The sequence below is a fragment of the Myxocyprinus asiaticus genome, chromosome 43 (genome assembly GCF_019703515.2).
Source record: "Myxocyprinus asiaticus isolate MX2 ecotype Aquarium Trade chromosome 43, UBuf_Myxa_2, whole genome shotgun sequence".
Classification (NCBI taxonomy): Eukaryota; Metazoa; Chordata; class Actinopteri; order Cypriniformes; family Catostomidae; genus Myxocyprinus; species Myxocyprinus asiaticus.
The window spans coordinates 398,544-415,536 of NC_059386.1; the positions used below are offsets into that span (position 1 = coordinate 398,544).

At 41.9% G+C, this 16,993-nt stretch overlaps 1 protein-coding gene across 2 annotated transcripts in view; it reads left to right on the forward strand.

Annotated features, from left to right (window-relative positions):
- LOC127433370 (lamin-B1-like) overlaps positions 1-16,993 on the forward strand; it is a 66,919-nt gene that overhangs the window by 39,347 nt on the left and 10,579 nt on the right. For both annotated transcript variants that reach the window (XM_051685221.1, XM_051685222.1), the window contains 4 exons: positions 136-261; positions 11,739-11,959; positions 15,000-15,225; positions 16,654-16,758. In XM_051685221.1, coding sequence (XP_051541181.1) covers positions 136-261; positions 11,739-11,959; positions 15,000-15,225; positions 16,654-16,758 — 678 coding nt within the window. The remainder of the gene's footprint in view (positions 1-135; positions 262-11,738; positions 11,960-14,999; positions 15,226-16,653; positions 16,759-16,993) is intronic.

Genomic DNA, 16,993 nt, shown 5'->3' on the forward strand with positions numbered 1-16,993 from the left:
ATCTGTCATTTGAGAATTTCTGTCAACACAGTTCTGCACGTGTGAAGACATCTGCATTTCCTCTTAGACTTCCTGTGAACTCTCGTCTTCACTTCCTCATTGTACAAGTGTCTCTGTGTTTCTCAATCGTTTCAGCTGGAGAATGTGCGTCTGTCATCAGAGATGAATAGTTCTTCTGCGAGAATGGCCCGTGAGGAGCTCCGCGAGTCCTTGCTCAGAGTGGAGAGTCTTGCCGCACAACTGGCAAACCTGCAGAAAGAGGTATGTCATTTATAGCAGGAGACTCACACTTTACTACACTGTTTCATTGAAGACACTCAGTTCCTCTTGTCTGAATGTTGGTGCTCATTTTCAGAACTCTGGATGCCTCAATGACATGCAGATTAATGTTCATGTGTGGCTCGTTATAGTAATATAATGTGGAATGATCATTCTTGATTTACTCTGAACTTCCTTTAATGCTGTCTGACAAATTGTGGCCCTCAAGACACTGAAGCTGGGTAACTGGCCATTGTGAGATCCCAGGAAATGAACAAGCAGACGCTGCTACTAAAGAGGCATGCTCCACTAATCTTAACAAATGCTCAATACTAGGGATGCACTGATGGATCATCTGCTGTTCCCTATCTGTCACTTAATCGACGTTGTGTCGATGTAGTGACACTAGGTGTCACTCTTGGGAGCCTGAGGCACCTCTGGTCTTTGATAAAAGGCCAGTGAAAATTGGCGAGTGGTATTTGCATGCCACTCCCCCGGACATACGGGTATAAAAGGAGCTGGTATGCAACCACTCATTCAGATTTTCTCTTCGGAGCCGAACGGTCATGCTCATTGAGCTGAATTCTCGCTGTTCATTCACATCTGCTGGATCTGATGGTGCATTTCAGCGGCTTCTCCCTCCTCTGCACTGGTGCACTGCAGAGAACGCCCCTGGGCACTTCGGCAGAAATAAGAGAGAATATTTTCTGAAAGAGTATATTTCTCTAAAAGAGCAGCACACACGGAACGTCTTTTTAAAGATGCCTTTCCGATTGTGTGTTATTCCTGGTTGCGGTCGTTACCTCTCAACTTCAGATGGTCATGATCGCTGTCTTTCGTGTCTGGGCGCAACCCACACAGAGGCAGCATTTGTGGATGGTTCATGTTCTCACTGCGAGAACATGACCATGGCAACGTTGCGGTCACGGCTTGCTGGCCTCGGTCCTTTCTACCTATGGGTTTGAGGCCAGTGCGGCTAGCACTGGGGGCGATTTGGGGACCCCAATGGGATCGCCTCCGCCGGGTATCCCCCGCGGACCTCCCATTTCCCAGCACGCTCGTCTGCACCGATCGGGCTTCCGGATGAGTCCGCCGGCTTGTCTCATGGCGAGTTTGGCCTCTTGCTCAAAGCAGCCACGCCCCGCCCTGCTCCAGTGCCTTTCTTCCCGGAAGTGCACGAGGAGCTGATGAAATCGTGGGAGGCATCTTTTACTGCCCGGTCCCGATTCCTCAGTTCCCCCGCCCTCATACCCTCGATGGTGGGGTGGCCAGGGGCTATACGGCGATTTCCCCCAGTGGATAAGGCGCTCGCGGTGCACCTCTGCCCACAGAGCACCGCCATCTGGCGCGGATGCCCAAAGCTCCCGTCCAAGCCCTGTAGGTTCACGGCGTCCCTGACGGCTAAGGCCTACAGCGCTGCAGGACAAGCCGCCTCTGCCCTGCATGCCATGGCTCTCCTGCAGGTCCACCAAGCCAAGGCGCTAAAAGAACTGCACGAGGGTAGTTCCGCCCCAGATCTGATGCAGACCGCGACAAAGGTCACGGTGCGGTCTCTCGGGTGGACGATGTCCACATTAGTGGTCCAGGAGCACCAACTTTGGCTCAACCTGGTCAAGATGGGTGAGGCCGACAAGACACTGTTCCTTGCTGCCCCCATCTCCCAGGCTGGCCTTTTTGGCGACATCGTCGAGGACTTTGCCCTGCAGTTCTCGACGGTGAAGCAGCAGACGGCGGATATCCGGCATATCCTGCCCTGGTGCAGCTCAAGATCCCACACCCCGTCTGCTCGTTGCAAAGGGCGTCCCCCTGCGGTGATTGCACCGGCTCCACCGCAGCCCGCCCCTTCAGCCCGGCCCATGTGTGCACAGTCGTCGTCATCACAACCAACGTCCATGGGTTTTTCCTTGCAGGATTGGCACTCCAGCGGCGGTCTCCCCACCCCTGCGTGCCCAGCTGTGGCACACATCCGCCCCCAATGTGACGGTCTCCACGGGTCACGAGGACAGGCCTCTTCCTTCCCTGTCCCAGGCTGTTTCGGGGGTGGTCATAAGGAGCCAGGGATGTCCCTAGACTCAACACGGCCACGACATGGTGTGGCACCTCGAGCCCCGCCACGAGGCCCCACCTGCCGATACGTCCAACGACGTTGTCCCTTTGGTCCCCCTTGCACGGAACTTGGATGCATGGCTTGCGCTTTCCAATCCGTTGCAATGCCTGGTCCGGACAGTCCGACTCTAAGCGATTCAGTTCACCAGGCATCCGCCCATGTTCAGCGGTATCCACTTCACCTTGGTGAAGGACTAAAACGCTGCTACCTTGCGTGCGGAGATCACTACCCTCCTACTGAAGGGTGCGATTAGAACCTGTCCCTTCAGCCGAGATGAAGGGGTTTTACAGCCCCTACTTCATCGTACCGAAAAAAGGCGGTGGGTTGCGGCCAATCTTGGACCTGCGAGTACTGAACCGGGCTTTACACAGACGCCCGTTCAAGATGCTGACGCAAAAATGCATTCTGGCGAGCTTCCGGCATCAAGATTGGTTCGCGGCGGTAGACCTGAAGGACGCGTACTTCCACATCTCGATCCTACCTCGACATAGACCCTTCCTGCGGTTTGCATTCGAGGGTCAGGCGTATCAGTACAAGGTCCTCCCTTTCGGCTTGTTCTTGTCTCCTCGCATCCTCACGAAAGTCGCAGAGGCAGCCCTTGCCCCTTTAAGTGAAGTGGGCATTCACATTCTCAACTATCTTGACGATTGGCTAATCCTAGCTCACTCTCGGGACATGTTGTGCGCACACAGGGACTTGGTGCTCTCACACCTCAGCCGACTAGGGCTTCAGGTCAACTGGGAAAAGAGCAAGCTCCTCCCGGTTCAGAGCATCTCCTTCCTCGGTTTGGAGTTGGACTCGGTCTCTTTGACAGCGCGCCTCACAAACGAGTGCACACAGTCGGTGCTGGCCTGTTTGAAGGCGTTCAAACAGAAAACAGCGGCTCCACTGAAACTCTTTCAGAGGCTCCTGGGGCATATGGCATCCTCAGAAGTGGCCACCCTGCTCTGGTTGATGCATATGAGACCGCTTCAGCACTGGCTTCAGACTCGAGATGGGCATGGCACCGCGGGACACATCGCGTGGTCATCACGCTGGTCTGTCAATGTCTTTTCAGCTCTTGGACCGACCTCTCGTTTCTACGGGCAGGTGTTCCCCTAGAGCAGGTCTCCAGGCGCGTCATGGCCACGACAGACGCCTCCAAAACGGGCTGGGGCGCTGTTTGCAACAGGCACGCAGCTGCCGGATTGTGGGCGGGCCCGCGACTGCATTGGCACATCAACTGCCTCGAGTTGTTGGCAATGCTGGACCACCTTCCCGACCCCTTTTTAGGGACCTGGTGGTGAACCTGCAAGCGCTGCCCCAGGAGGAGGCAGACCCAGCCTTGTCATTGCTGTGTCCGGTGCGCGCTTTACACATCTATTTGGATCGCACGCAGAGCTTTAGAATCTGTGAGCAGCTCTTTGTCTGCTTTGGCGCACAGCGGAAAGGAAGCGCTGTCTCAAAGCACATAGCGCCTTTCACCTCCTCTGAGCTGAAGACGAGCACCATTAATTCCCAGTAGTGTTCACAAACTATGTTCCCTGGTTGACTTCCTCCGAGCCCTGTGGCAGTCGAGTTTTCGGAGAGACTCACTGCTGGCTCAGTACACGTGCTAAATAAGAGCCCTGTTTTGGGGTAGGTGCTCCTCATGTGGCGGTTCCCTGTAAGGTAACCCCATGCGATATATATCTTCCGCTAATTCATTTCCCTGTTGGCAAACTGCGTCTTCCTTGGGCAGAGCCCCTCTGCCCCAGTCTCCATGTTTGTAGTAACTCCTTCCCTGTTGGGTAGGATCTACCATGAGACTCTCCATTGTTGGCAAGACCATGTGACCGTATTTTTTCCACTTAAATATCCCCCCCTCTTTGGGCGAGGTGTGGTCTCCGTGGTGTCCTCCCCTTGGGAGGGACACCCCCCGACTAGACCTGGTGGCCCAGTCGGATAATTGTTTTTTAGGGAGTGAGAAAAAAAGGGGAAGAGAGGCCAACGACTGGGTTAGCCTGTCTCTATCTTTTGGGTAGTCGACTTGTCCCCAAAGCGCCGTTCGACGTTTTTTACGACCTAAAATTGTGACCCACGTGAATTGTGTAAATCCTAAAAAAAAAAAAAAAAAAAAACATTAAAGATGATGTGCTGCTTCCAGCCTGATCCATTTCTCGTGCAGCACACGCTGAAAAATGTACTCTCGCACGAGAAGCAAAAGTATCAATGGGAATCACTGGTCATGGTGCGGGAAGCAGAGTTGCGAAACATTGGATGGCAAGTTACTATGATTTGCTTTTTACGCTTTAGTCCTCTTTAAACCTCTGCATGCCTACAACTACTTTGTGTCACATGTGAGTGAAAAAAATGACATTTGAGCCACATCAGTGGCGGTGTGAACGTAGACTTTATTGTTCCAGGCAAACAGACATTTTCAAGTTCAGGAATTAAACACCTCACCTGTCTACACCTGGCACATCCATTTACGTGCCACAACAGCTTGAGGCTGTCTGCAGTGGATGTCAAAGCAAATGTTCTAAAGTGGTCCATTTGTCTTGCTGGCAGGAGTGCCAGTGTATGCAGTGCAAAATATACTGGGAATCCATTTGTTGTCTGGGTGACATGCTTCAACGGACACTTCCAGTGTAGACAGCATCATTATAGGGTTTGTGGATTATAATGGGGTTTGCGACGCAAGTGAGTCCGGTCTTAACTGTCACCGGACCACGTTGACGTTAATTTCACTCAACAAATATGTATGGTCTGAGTACGCAGTAAATGGCTATTGTGCGTAAAATATATACCTAAATGTTCCACATTATTTTTTTTTACCCTGCCATTTCATCAAGTAGGCTACTTTTCAAAGAAATGCCAGCTGTTAAAGTGGTTATTCTGTGAGTGGATGTCATGTTTTAGGACAATATACTAGGTTTACGTTTATCATAGGCCTCTTTCTATCCTAGCTATTGTTTTTTTAATCATAACTGTTATGGGCTAACTTGACTGAACAGCTGTAATGGTTTGTAGTATATCTAATGCAAGTCACAAAACTTGCACAATGTCTCTGCACATTTTATTTTTAGACTTGCTCACCAAGGCTTGCTTGTCAATTATTTTCAGTCCTGACTGTTTGCCTATAATATGTTGGGTAACTTTTATTGGGTGAATTTTGTTTAGAATAGGTTATTAGGTTTGTTCTTATTGGTCCTGCACTGTTCATTCAATTGTTTTCATTAGATGTGCCTGATTGCAGGTGTCAGAAGACAGAATAACAGAAAAGGTGTGTGAAAGGCTAAATAGACTAAACAGAATAGAAAGTTCCCAATTTTATAACTTCTGCACTCCATTTGAGTAGTTTTGTGCTCATCAACAGCTATCTGTCAAGAATTTAAATCCTCCAAAAATTATGTAACAATCATATTATCAATCATAGATTATTTTGGGGGCCTGGGTAGCTCAGTGGTAAAGACGCTGGCTACCACCCCTGGAGTCGCGAGTTTGAGTGACTCCAGCCAGGTCTCCTAAGCAACCAAATTGGCCCGGTTGCAAGGGAGGGTAGGGTCACATGGGGTAACCTCCTTGTGATCGCTATAATGTGGTTCACTCTCTGTGGGGTGTGTGGCGAGTTGGGCGTGGATGCCGCGGTGGATGGCGTGAAGCCTCCACACGTGCCATGTCTCCGTGGCAACGTGCTCAAGCCACATGTTAAAATGCGTGGATTGACTGTCTTGGACGTGGAGGCAGCTGGGATTCGTCCTCCACCACCCGGATTGAGTAACTACACCACCACGAGGACTTGGAGCGCTTTGGGAATTAGGCATTCCAAATTGGGGGAAAAAAAAAATCATAGATTATGTAAAGATATACTGTATTTTTGACTGTTGTAGGACATGTAGTCCAGCAACCATGGATGACATGTCCACGTTAGGGATGTGCGAGTCTAGTCGACTAAACTGTTCTGATGCTGCTAGTCGACACTGGAATTACTAGTTGGTTAATATTTCCCCCCATTTAAACTGATCAACATTTTTACACATTTACGTTTGGCTTTATATTTTTTACAGAGGCTGCACTTAAATTACTGTCATATTAATATTACATATTTTAAATAGAATTAATAATACAATTATTATTTTAAAAAAGAGGATATCTGGAGCAGATACAGAGTTTTATTTCACCTCAGACTGCGCGTGCTGCTTCCCTCTCTCACTCACTGCGCGCGCAGGAAAACGTCCTCTCGCTAGACAAGAAAACTCAAAGTAGTTATGAAATCACTTCGGTGGTGCGGGAATCGGCTTTCCAAATGTTTGAAAGTCCCTAAGGATGTTTTCACATTTGAGTCTTCTTTACATCTGTGCATGCTTGGATGTTATTTTCCCGCTGAGCAGGCTTTTTCAAGCGCAGGATAGACGCCTCAGGTGAGTCAAGTCCCGTCTTTCACCGGACCATGTCCACGTGTTAATTTTACTCAAACATTTATGCTTTGAGTGAGTAAGACTAGGTATGCATTTTATTTTTTAATCTGCTGATTAAGAAGGCTATTTTCAATGAGGTGCCGACTGCTTAATGTGTTAAACTATCTTTTATTCTGTGTTCACGTCATGTTTAGAATACATTAGGTTTATTGTAGGCTACATCGCAGGCCTATTTTTTCTATCCTATAGCTACTTTTTTTTTTTTTAACATCGTAACTGTTATTGGTTAACGTTCTTTACCGAACAGCTGTCATATTAGGTCAATGGTTAATGCACGACTGCACGTTGTGAAATACGCGTGACTTTTCAGCACATTTTTTTCTCTCTCATAGATTTGGCTTAGTCTTCCTGTTAATTATTTTCAACAATGTCCTGACTGTTTTAATATGTTAAGTAACTAATGTGGTGAATTCAGTTTAGAACGGGCTGGGTTGTTCCATTGATCCTGCACTATTCATTCAATTGTTTTCAATAAATATGCCTGTTAAATACTCACTAACGCTGATACAGTGAATGCGTGTTATGTTCTATATTTAATGTACAGTGATCCTAATTCAAGGCGAGCACGTCGCAGATAAATGCCCCTTTTCAGTGGAATTTACCATCGGATTTGGAATAGATTAAGTATTTTAAATGGGTCGCATAAACACATTCATTTTGACGGTTGGTTTCTTTTTAGACTAGTCAACTTCAAAAGTTTCATTTAGACATCAGTGAAATTATTTATCACATTTACTCAACAAAAAAAATATTTAATCAAATCAATTGTACATACAGTGATAGTGAATAAGACATTTACTCATAGTACACGCGAAGCACTTTTACCTTGGGCTGCATCCGAAAATGTAGGCAGCTGACTTGCTACCTTGCTGCCTAATCAGTTATTGGCTTAGTCTAGGGTTAGTTTAAATGGCCTGGATCACCTGCTTGGATTGTCACAGACTGACCATCATGATTTGTGAATCAGAGGAACTTCTGATCCTGATCCTGAAGTTTCAGATGGTTTTGATTCTGGCTGATAGAATACACGCTTCAGAGGAAGATATTAGATGAGCGCTTGACGAGAAGAAAACACTGGATTTTCATGAGGTTCGTGAATGACATCTGTTTAAACGAGATATCTGCATATTTGCAAATGGTATATAATAGACGTTTTATTGATATTTGCCTTTTTATCATTAGAAAAGTGATGGGGAACTGTTGAGGAGAGACTGTTAGAATACGTGCTTCAGAGGAAGATATTAGATGAGCGCTTGACGAGAAAACACTGGATTTTCAAGAGGTTCGTGAATGACATCTGTTTAAATAAGATGTGCATATTAGCAGATGGAATATGATATGCGGACCGTTTAAATGAGACTGTGTTGCACACCGGTCTGTTATTGTAGTAACACGATGGCACAAAACAAACTATGACTGCTCGTTTACATGTCTCAGTCACTTCACATGCTAGCAGGTGATTCTCAGTGCCCTCTGCGATATATCGGTTGACCACTACAACATATGCATAGTATGAATTTGAAATGTTCTATCATATACATATACAACATGTAATTTTAAATTGCAAAAATGTTTTAGACGTACAAAATTCTCAATCATCATGTTATCATATTTAGTTATCTTTTTAATCTTCTATTTATCTTTCTTTGTTCCATTGTATGTTTCAATGTTCATGCTGATTACAGAGCAAGACGTAGTCGAGACACAACCACCAAAGACCTCCATCTCTGGGGCCGTTCACTCTGAACGCATTCATCTTTTTCTATGCAAGCATGTATTTGATCAACGTCTTCGAGTGTTGCACTGTGTCTTGCTGATTTTCCAGCATCTTGAGCAGCAACGATACATTTTTTAGACAAGGTGTTAATTTAAAAGGAAATTCAAAATGTGTCTTGAGACAATCGTTCTGTTTCATGTACTGTGCCTGTTTTAGCCCGAGAATGTATGTGATCATCAGTGCTTGGCACATATTCAAAATCTGAATGCTCATTTTAGCATTCGAATGTGCATTTTTGTATTAAATTTGACATTTTAATTTGACCACCTAAATTCTCTGTGATACTGGAGTCTGGACATTAGAATAAAAAAACCGACAATACACACTTTAAATTAGTGTTTGAAATAACTATTTAAATTTTATATTATGTAGTTTTAAAGTGATAGCACTGTTTTTCTTTCAAACATAACTGTACAATTGCTGGGTTTCCATCCACCCAAAGCAAAGACAACATTCAGCTGCTCATGACAAGGCGGGCTCTTTCAAAATAATTTGCATGATGTAGGTAAACACGCAACGATTTGCATTTCCTTTAGTCTTTTAGAAATGCACTTAAATGCAAAACATTTGGATTGAAATCCAGGTAATAACATCTAGCCTCAACACAGAAAAACTATCAATAACTGTTTCCATCCAAGGATTTTTAAAAGTTTTAGTGCATCAAAATCAGCTGATGGAAACGCAAATTAATCACTAAAATTTCACAAGTGTCCACATAATATTTTTCCGTTTAACTCTAACGCATAAACTCTGTCGTTCCTCAAATGTCACGAAAAACTGGTTTGGAAACACTGTCGAAAATTGTCATTAATGCAAAAATATAGTGTTACATGAGTTTACCCCAATCGTTAGCCTGTAATCATGACGACAAGGTATACAGCATTGAAAGCCAATTTATTGTACGTGATTGTGGATTGAACTTAACAGCATATAGATCCGATGCTGCAGATATGACACTTCTAGGAGTGCCAACACAAATATCTCATATCATGCACCGGTCATCGACAAGTGCACAGAGAACAAATGAATGGCCACTGTTCATGATTAATTTAATCATGGTAGACATCCGTTTATTTATGTAAAGTTGCTTTTCCACATCATTCAAAATAATAGACGGCAGTCACGGAATTGTCCCACAGTACAAAAAAAAACAGAATTTCTGTGCACGAAGATGTTTTAAATTAAAAATAAATACACAATACTAGAAGAAAAGCTTCAGTGTGCTTTTTTGAACACTAACAGCCCAATTCTATTATTGTTTAGTTTACTTTGGGGAAAAATGGAGGCACAATTCCTTGTATTAAATTAAATTAATTACCAAATGAAAAAAGCATTAAATTAAAATTAATTACCAAACGAAAAAATATTATTATGCTATCAGAAGGGCAACAGCTCCCGTTTGATTGCAATTCCTCGTCTTCTGATTGCGTTTATTTGTGAAATTAAAATGACAGTAAGCTGGCTAATTTCAATGAATTGTCTCAATACTCTCCCCATTTTACCAAAACTTCAGAGGAAAACAATTAGGGACATCTGGGAGGTGAATTAGCGATTAAACACACATTTCTGAATGGAAACATATTTATTTAGCGATAAACCAAAATTTATGCAACAGTTTTTTTTTTTTTTGTTTTTTTTTTTTAAGGCGACATCACACCATTTTTGTCAATAAAAGGCCATTTGAATGGTAACAGGCAGAAGATGACAAATTTAGCAAAATTTGTTTTACGTATTTTCACTTTGTCGATAACAAAATAGCGCAAAAATTGGATGGAAACTAGGCTATTGATGTTTTTTACTTCCCCTTCAATGCCTCATTAACTGGCGCACTTCCCGGGGGGACTTTTTTTTTTTTTTTTTTTTTTACTCTCTAGCCCCTTTCACTTTTTTTTTCTTACATTTATTGAAGTCAATGATTGATCAGTCACTTCCCAGCAAGACATAATGCAATCATGTACTGATTTAAGGTTATAATGTTCTTGGCAGATATAAAAAGAGACCTTAACTACCTTTTTAAGTAGTTAGTCCCAGTCAATTGTTTTTGTCTTCTGTAGAGGACATAATGTTTTTTATTTCTCTGAGACCACATGTAACATTTGAAATGTATGCACGTATCTTAAAGTGGACGCCCTAGGCTTTTTAGAGATACTGAGTGTTTTGTGGTTGGCCATGAAAACTTCTTCTCCTTGGTCTTAATGTGTGACTTCACAATTCAGCACATTTAATAGAAAGATAAGAATCTCCACAGGACATATCAAATTGGGACTTTAAATTTGTCAAAATGCATTGAAAATGTTACCAGAGGAAATCCTAATAGAGAGGACATTTCTGCTGAATCAGTTATGATGTTTACTGAAAATATATAGACATGTGATTTTTAATGTTCATGTATATTATTTCATAATTGACTGATTCACAAAGAAGAGAAAATGCGTGTATATGTCAGATGGTGGAGCTCTAGAGTATTGGAGATGAGATGTAACAGGTTTTTAAGCGTTTCGCTTCACTCTGCAGTGGAGTAGTTCTGGCATCATTTTGCTCTTCATGTCAAAGGTTTTATATTATGAGCAAGTGGTGATGTGACACTGCAAAACTACATTGCTCAAATGTTGCATGCTTGCAATGTAGACTGCAGCTTAAGGTCTGGCAGACTTTCAACAAACATGCAAGAACACACTTCGTTTACTGTGTGAATATCAAGAGTCGGCTCACAGCGCCCTCAGTAAACTCAACTTGATGCATTAGAGAGAGAGCTGATGTAATGGATTTACTGTCTGATAGAAAGACAACATTATTGATTTGTTTTTATTTATGTAGATTCATTTACTAATTCTCATCCACATGTTCAAGTGAATTTCATGCGTGCATTATGAAAGTGGAACTTGCAGGAGTAATTAGATCTGTGTGCAATCCTTGCAATCATGTGTCATGTTTTTTTAAATATTTGTATTTAGTCACAAAGTGCAACTGAATATCAAATCCCAAATTCAGTAGACTTCAGTGAGATTGAGCCGTTGCATTCATTGTCATGGCAGCACAGATTGAGAAGGGTGGACCTCTTGCTTTAACAACAGTAACTTTTGATATGAGAATACGGTGTGTTTACTGGTTCTGCAGCGGTGTTTCTTCTGTAATGCAAGTTCTTTTCTCTCTTCAGGCTCATAGCTGGCAGGGTCGCATAAGTGAACTGGAAGCAGCTCTCACTCAGGAGAAAGATTTGAGCTGCAGGTTACTGGCTGAGAAAGAGCGAGAAATTGCTGAGATCCGAGCAAGAATGCAGCAACAGCTAGACGAGTATGAGCAACTGCTGGATGTGAAACTGGCTCTGGACATGGAGATCAATGCTTACAGGAAACTGCTGGAGGGAGAGGAGGAGAGGTGACGCAAACCTACACCATTCATTCATAACGACAATCTGACCTTGTTTAGAGGTGACCTACAATAAAATTAACATCAATGTGATTGTATAGAGAGCTGTACTTCTCTAATGGTTTTGCTTCAGGAAGCAGAATTTTAGACAAAGTGGTGACCAAACACTGTACCAAAATTGTTTTTACAAAAGAAAACCAAATGTCCTTAAAATCAGACACTGAAGTTTATTAATATTACCATGAACTGCATATGTCCAACGATATGCAAAATTATCGTTTCTAAATGTCTCATTAATTTGGATTCTTTCATGCCATTAATTCAGCACACAAAACACATTGTGTTCGACACATCATTTTTCTCCTCACCGCAAGTGAATGTGTAATTTAGTCTGGGAGGTATTTTCTTTGACCTTTGTAGTTTTGTTGATGGTTTGTTGTGACTTTGTCTCGCATCCTGTCCATCTTCACATCTTTCTAATTTGATGAATTTCTACATCTGGTAGATTCTGGTTTTCCATACAGTATTCTGATAAAATTTAAAGCAATATTACATTGTTGCATTTTATTATTTGGGTAAAATGTGTGATTCTATTTTTATTTATTTTTTTTCAACCTACTTTCAGTTTCTGATTCTTTTTTTTTGGGGGGGGGGAACTGTCCAGATACAGTACAAATAATAAATTATTATTAAAAGCTGAAATTCTTGGGGGGGGGAACAAAACAATATAATGTAACCAATATCCAGCAAGCCATTTTGTTGTCATTTGACAAAAACAAACAAAACAGAAGACAATTTAGGTGTGTTCAACTTTATGCAGTGCGGCACAGACTGATTTGCGCTGGACTTGAATGTCGGTTAGAAATTTTGTCCAACTTGAGACGGTGCAATCGCTGCATCACCAAGATGTATGCCATCAAAGTACTGCGAGAGCAATTCGAGAGCAGCCGTCTGGCTCAGCCGGCACAGCTTCTCCAGAGCGACTGCACGAGCTCTGAATGACTACACAGCTTATTTGAACTGGCCAGACTCACAACGTGACAAAGGTTACACGTGTTTCTTAGGCTGTGTTCACAATTGCATACTTCACATACTATTCTTACCACTTCTGCTGTGTCAGTCTATAAATAAGAGTATAAGAGTAATAAGAGTAGTATGGTAGTATGCCGTTAACAAGGTGTTTATTCTGACACCTGCAGTTCTGCGAAAACTCTAACAAATTCTTGTTTTTATAACAGTACATCTGTTTATGTAAGGGATAATCCACGGCTAGGTGTGCAAGAAGAACCATCTGATGCCTCCGCAAAGTGCATTTAAAATCATTTAACACACACCTTGCCATGGATTATCCTGCTTATATGATGGTCACTTGCTAGCATTGTTTAGTTAAAACTGTCATTAATTAATGCAGCACAAATTTTGACTAGAAGAAAAAAATTACAGTAACTTTATCCAGGTTGTTAGATCTAGAGTTTTGTCCGTTCTAAATCAGATTCAGAGATAAAGTAATGCAATAATATAGTTTTTTGGAGACCAAACACTCTTTAAAAACTGTGAATTTAAATACTCAATCCAGATATAATAATAGCCACATAATGTAGAAGGGTTGGCATTCCTGAGAACATGAAATATTCAATTCCTGTTCATTGTCATTTTCAAAATAATGAGGAAAAAGGGGCGTTGCTGAAGTGTAAAAGTTGCACTTACTGTTCAAGATGAGGAGAAAATCATCCAAAACACTCTATTCCTGCAGACTTTGACCTCTGAGACATCCAGATGGTATCCATTACGGCTGCACGATTGATTGAATTAAGAATAAAATTGCGATGCGGCCTTGCATGATTACTAAACTGTGAAAGGCTGCTTGTTATGAAACAATCTCCATTCAGAGCTTCAGTCAGCGATGTGTGATCTCATGGCATCCTCTAGTGGTTATATGTGCACATGTTGAGTAAAGCAGCCATTTTAGATGGATATTTATCATATTACAATATAAATCGTCTTGCTGGACAACGAAAGATGCCTTTGATTGGTCCCGATTACCTTCTGTCCACCTGGTGTCACAGTTGATTTAAAGACGACACTGCATGACTTGATGATATTGTTTTGTGATGTGATAGTTAATCTCAGCTCTGACACTATATTCACGTCCAGAGTTCGTTTGAATAGAGGCATAAAACTATCATAATGTGTCATAACGGAGGACAGTGAGAAGGTGCATTAATATAGAATGGTGAGTAAAACTGACTGGAACTAGCATTCAACAGTTTGAACTGCACACATTCCAGCCAGTCAGAATTGAGTAGTAGAACAGACCACAGTATAAATCATGTTATATTATATTGTCGAAGTAATATCATGTTTATTCATAAAAAAATAAATAAAAAAAAATGATTAAAAATACACTCTTTTTTTGGTAATAAAATTAATAAAGACTTTTATTGGACTTTCTTCTTGCACACCCAACAGGCACTGTATTAAGCAGCACATAAACCTTTCAAATGAATAATGTTTCTACATATTTTGTGTCAAATTCAAGCATCTGTCTATCTGAATTCCACTGCGTCTGCAAACATCACGTGATCTTCCGTGACTGGTGTAGGTTCAGCAGACTACTGTAAGCACAAAGTGTCCGGCTTGACGACTCTCTTTTCAACTCCTCCCCCGACCGCAACCGGCAAATCTCACCGATCAGTAAAATCGAGACGCAGTTCAAGTCGAACAATCTTTTTTTATTTATTTATTTATTTTATTATTATGCTGTGTTTTTAAAAAATTAAACCAACATGAACACACTACTACATTTCTATGTACTTGACATGTAAAATTTGAAATCTTTTAAAAATCTTATCACCTCAGACAACCTTATTTGTCATTGATCCATTAGCATGTAGCATTGTGTTTCCTGTGACCCATCAGTGGAGAATCACTGATATAGTTTAAGGTTGTTGTTCACCAAGAGTTTCTCATCAGTCTCGCATGTTGATGTTTACTGGTGGATCAAATGAACACACATACACACTTATAGTGTCATTGTCTGTTGTGTCAGGTTGAAGCTGTCTCCCAGTCCTTCATCTCGTGTGACGGTGTCTCGCGCATCCTCCAGTCACAGCGTTCGCACCACGCGTGGGAAGAGGAAGCGTGTGGATGTGGAGGAATCAGAGGCGAGCAGCAGTGTCAGTATTGCTCACTCGGCGTCCGCTACTGGAAACGTCTGTATCGATGAACTTGACGTGGATGGAAAATTCGTCCGCTTGTACAACAACTCTGAACAGGTGCAACGCTCATGACCACACAGTCTGTAAACTCTGACCCAAACCCGAGTAAGCTTCCTACCTAGTCAGCATTGTAAGGCATCATAGTTAAACTCCTGATGTGAGGGCTGTTCCAAAAGGTGGGCAGCAACATGATGCTCTCTTCTAAGACCATTTGTTTTGGACAGTTTCTAAGACCCCAATTCGATCCCAGAATGCATTGCAACAAGCTTTGTGGAAAAAAAAATCCATCCAAGATGGTGACAAACTGAGGTGCAGAATATAAATAAATGTTTCATTCAATATTGAAAGTATTGACAAAGTATAATTGGAAAAACGATAATTTCAAGTATTACAGTTATTAGAATATAATTTATCTAAATTGTTTTATCTTAATACAGCAATTGTAATTTAATTTGTATATGTCATATTTATTTAATTTTTATTATAATTATATATTTTCCAGCCATGTCTCCTAAGCAACCAAATTGGCCCGGTTGCTAGGGAGGGTAGAGTCACATGGGGTAACCTCCTCGTGGTCGCTATAATGTGGTTCACTCTCGGTGGGGTGCGTGGTGAGTTGTGCGTGGATGCCGCGGAGAATAGCGTGAAGCCTCCACACGACGTGATACAATGCGTGGATTAATAATAATTATTATATTTATATTTTTTGAAGAATTGAATACTTCAATAATCAATAGAAGTGTCTAATTAAAATGATCTATTTTATATTTTGTTTTAAAGGCTAACCTCTAACTAATAATTGTGAGTCCAGTCACAATTACAAATGAGCTGTCTATATAGGCTGTAGACGGCAAGCTAACTCACTGGGTTTTGGAACAGAGTTAATGTTAAAGGTATAGTCCACCCTAAAATGAACTCTTATGCCATCTCTAAATCATAAGACTGACTTTTCTTCTGTGGAACAAAGATATTTTGATGGAGATTTGATGTGAAAGTCAATGGGGTCCAACACTTTCAAGCTCCAAAAAGGACAAAGGCAGCATAAAGTTAATCCATGTCTTCTGAAGTGATATGGTTTTGGGTGAGAAACAGACCGAAATCGAACTCAATTTTCACTATAAACCTTAACATCAGCAGTCCCCTTGGCTATCATGATTTGAAGTTCGAAAACACTTCCTGTAGTGCCGTCTAGCGCTCTGTGCATACGTCAAGCACTAGGAAGTGTAATTGCTTGTAATCATGATTGCCGAGGAGACTTTTTTTGGAGCTTGAAAGGGCTGGAACCCATTAACTTGTATGGATATATTCACATCATATCTCCAAATATCTTTTGTTTTCGGCAGAAGTCAGACGAATTTGAGACAGCAGAATAGTGAGAATTTTCATTTTCATGTGAATTTTAATAAATATTTATTCACCAGAAAAGAGGTGTTTTAATGTGATTAATTTGAATAAAACTCCACTGTATGTCTGTGATTATTTCAGGATCAGCTGATGGGTGGATTTCACCTCATCAGAACTATTGCTGATGTTTCTGCTACATTCAAATTCACAGCCAAATACATCCTGAAAGCTGGACAGAAAGTGACGGTATGACCCGCACATTTCACTGATGTCATATGCTCTCCAGGAATAAACAGTCTTTTATAAGCGTGTTCTTGGCCAGATGAAGACAGTTTCAAAAGACATTTGGTGAAAAACTTAATGAATGAATAAAGAGGATGCTTAAGAGACATGAGCGTCTGTGATTCAAATATCGGAGACAATTTCCTAGATGTCTGCACTCAACAGGGTTCCCACAGTCATGGAAAGCCTGGAAATATCA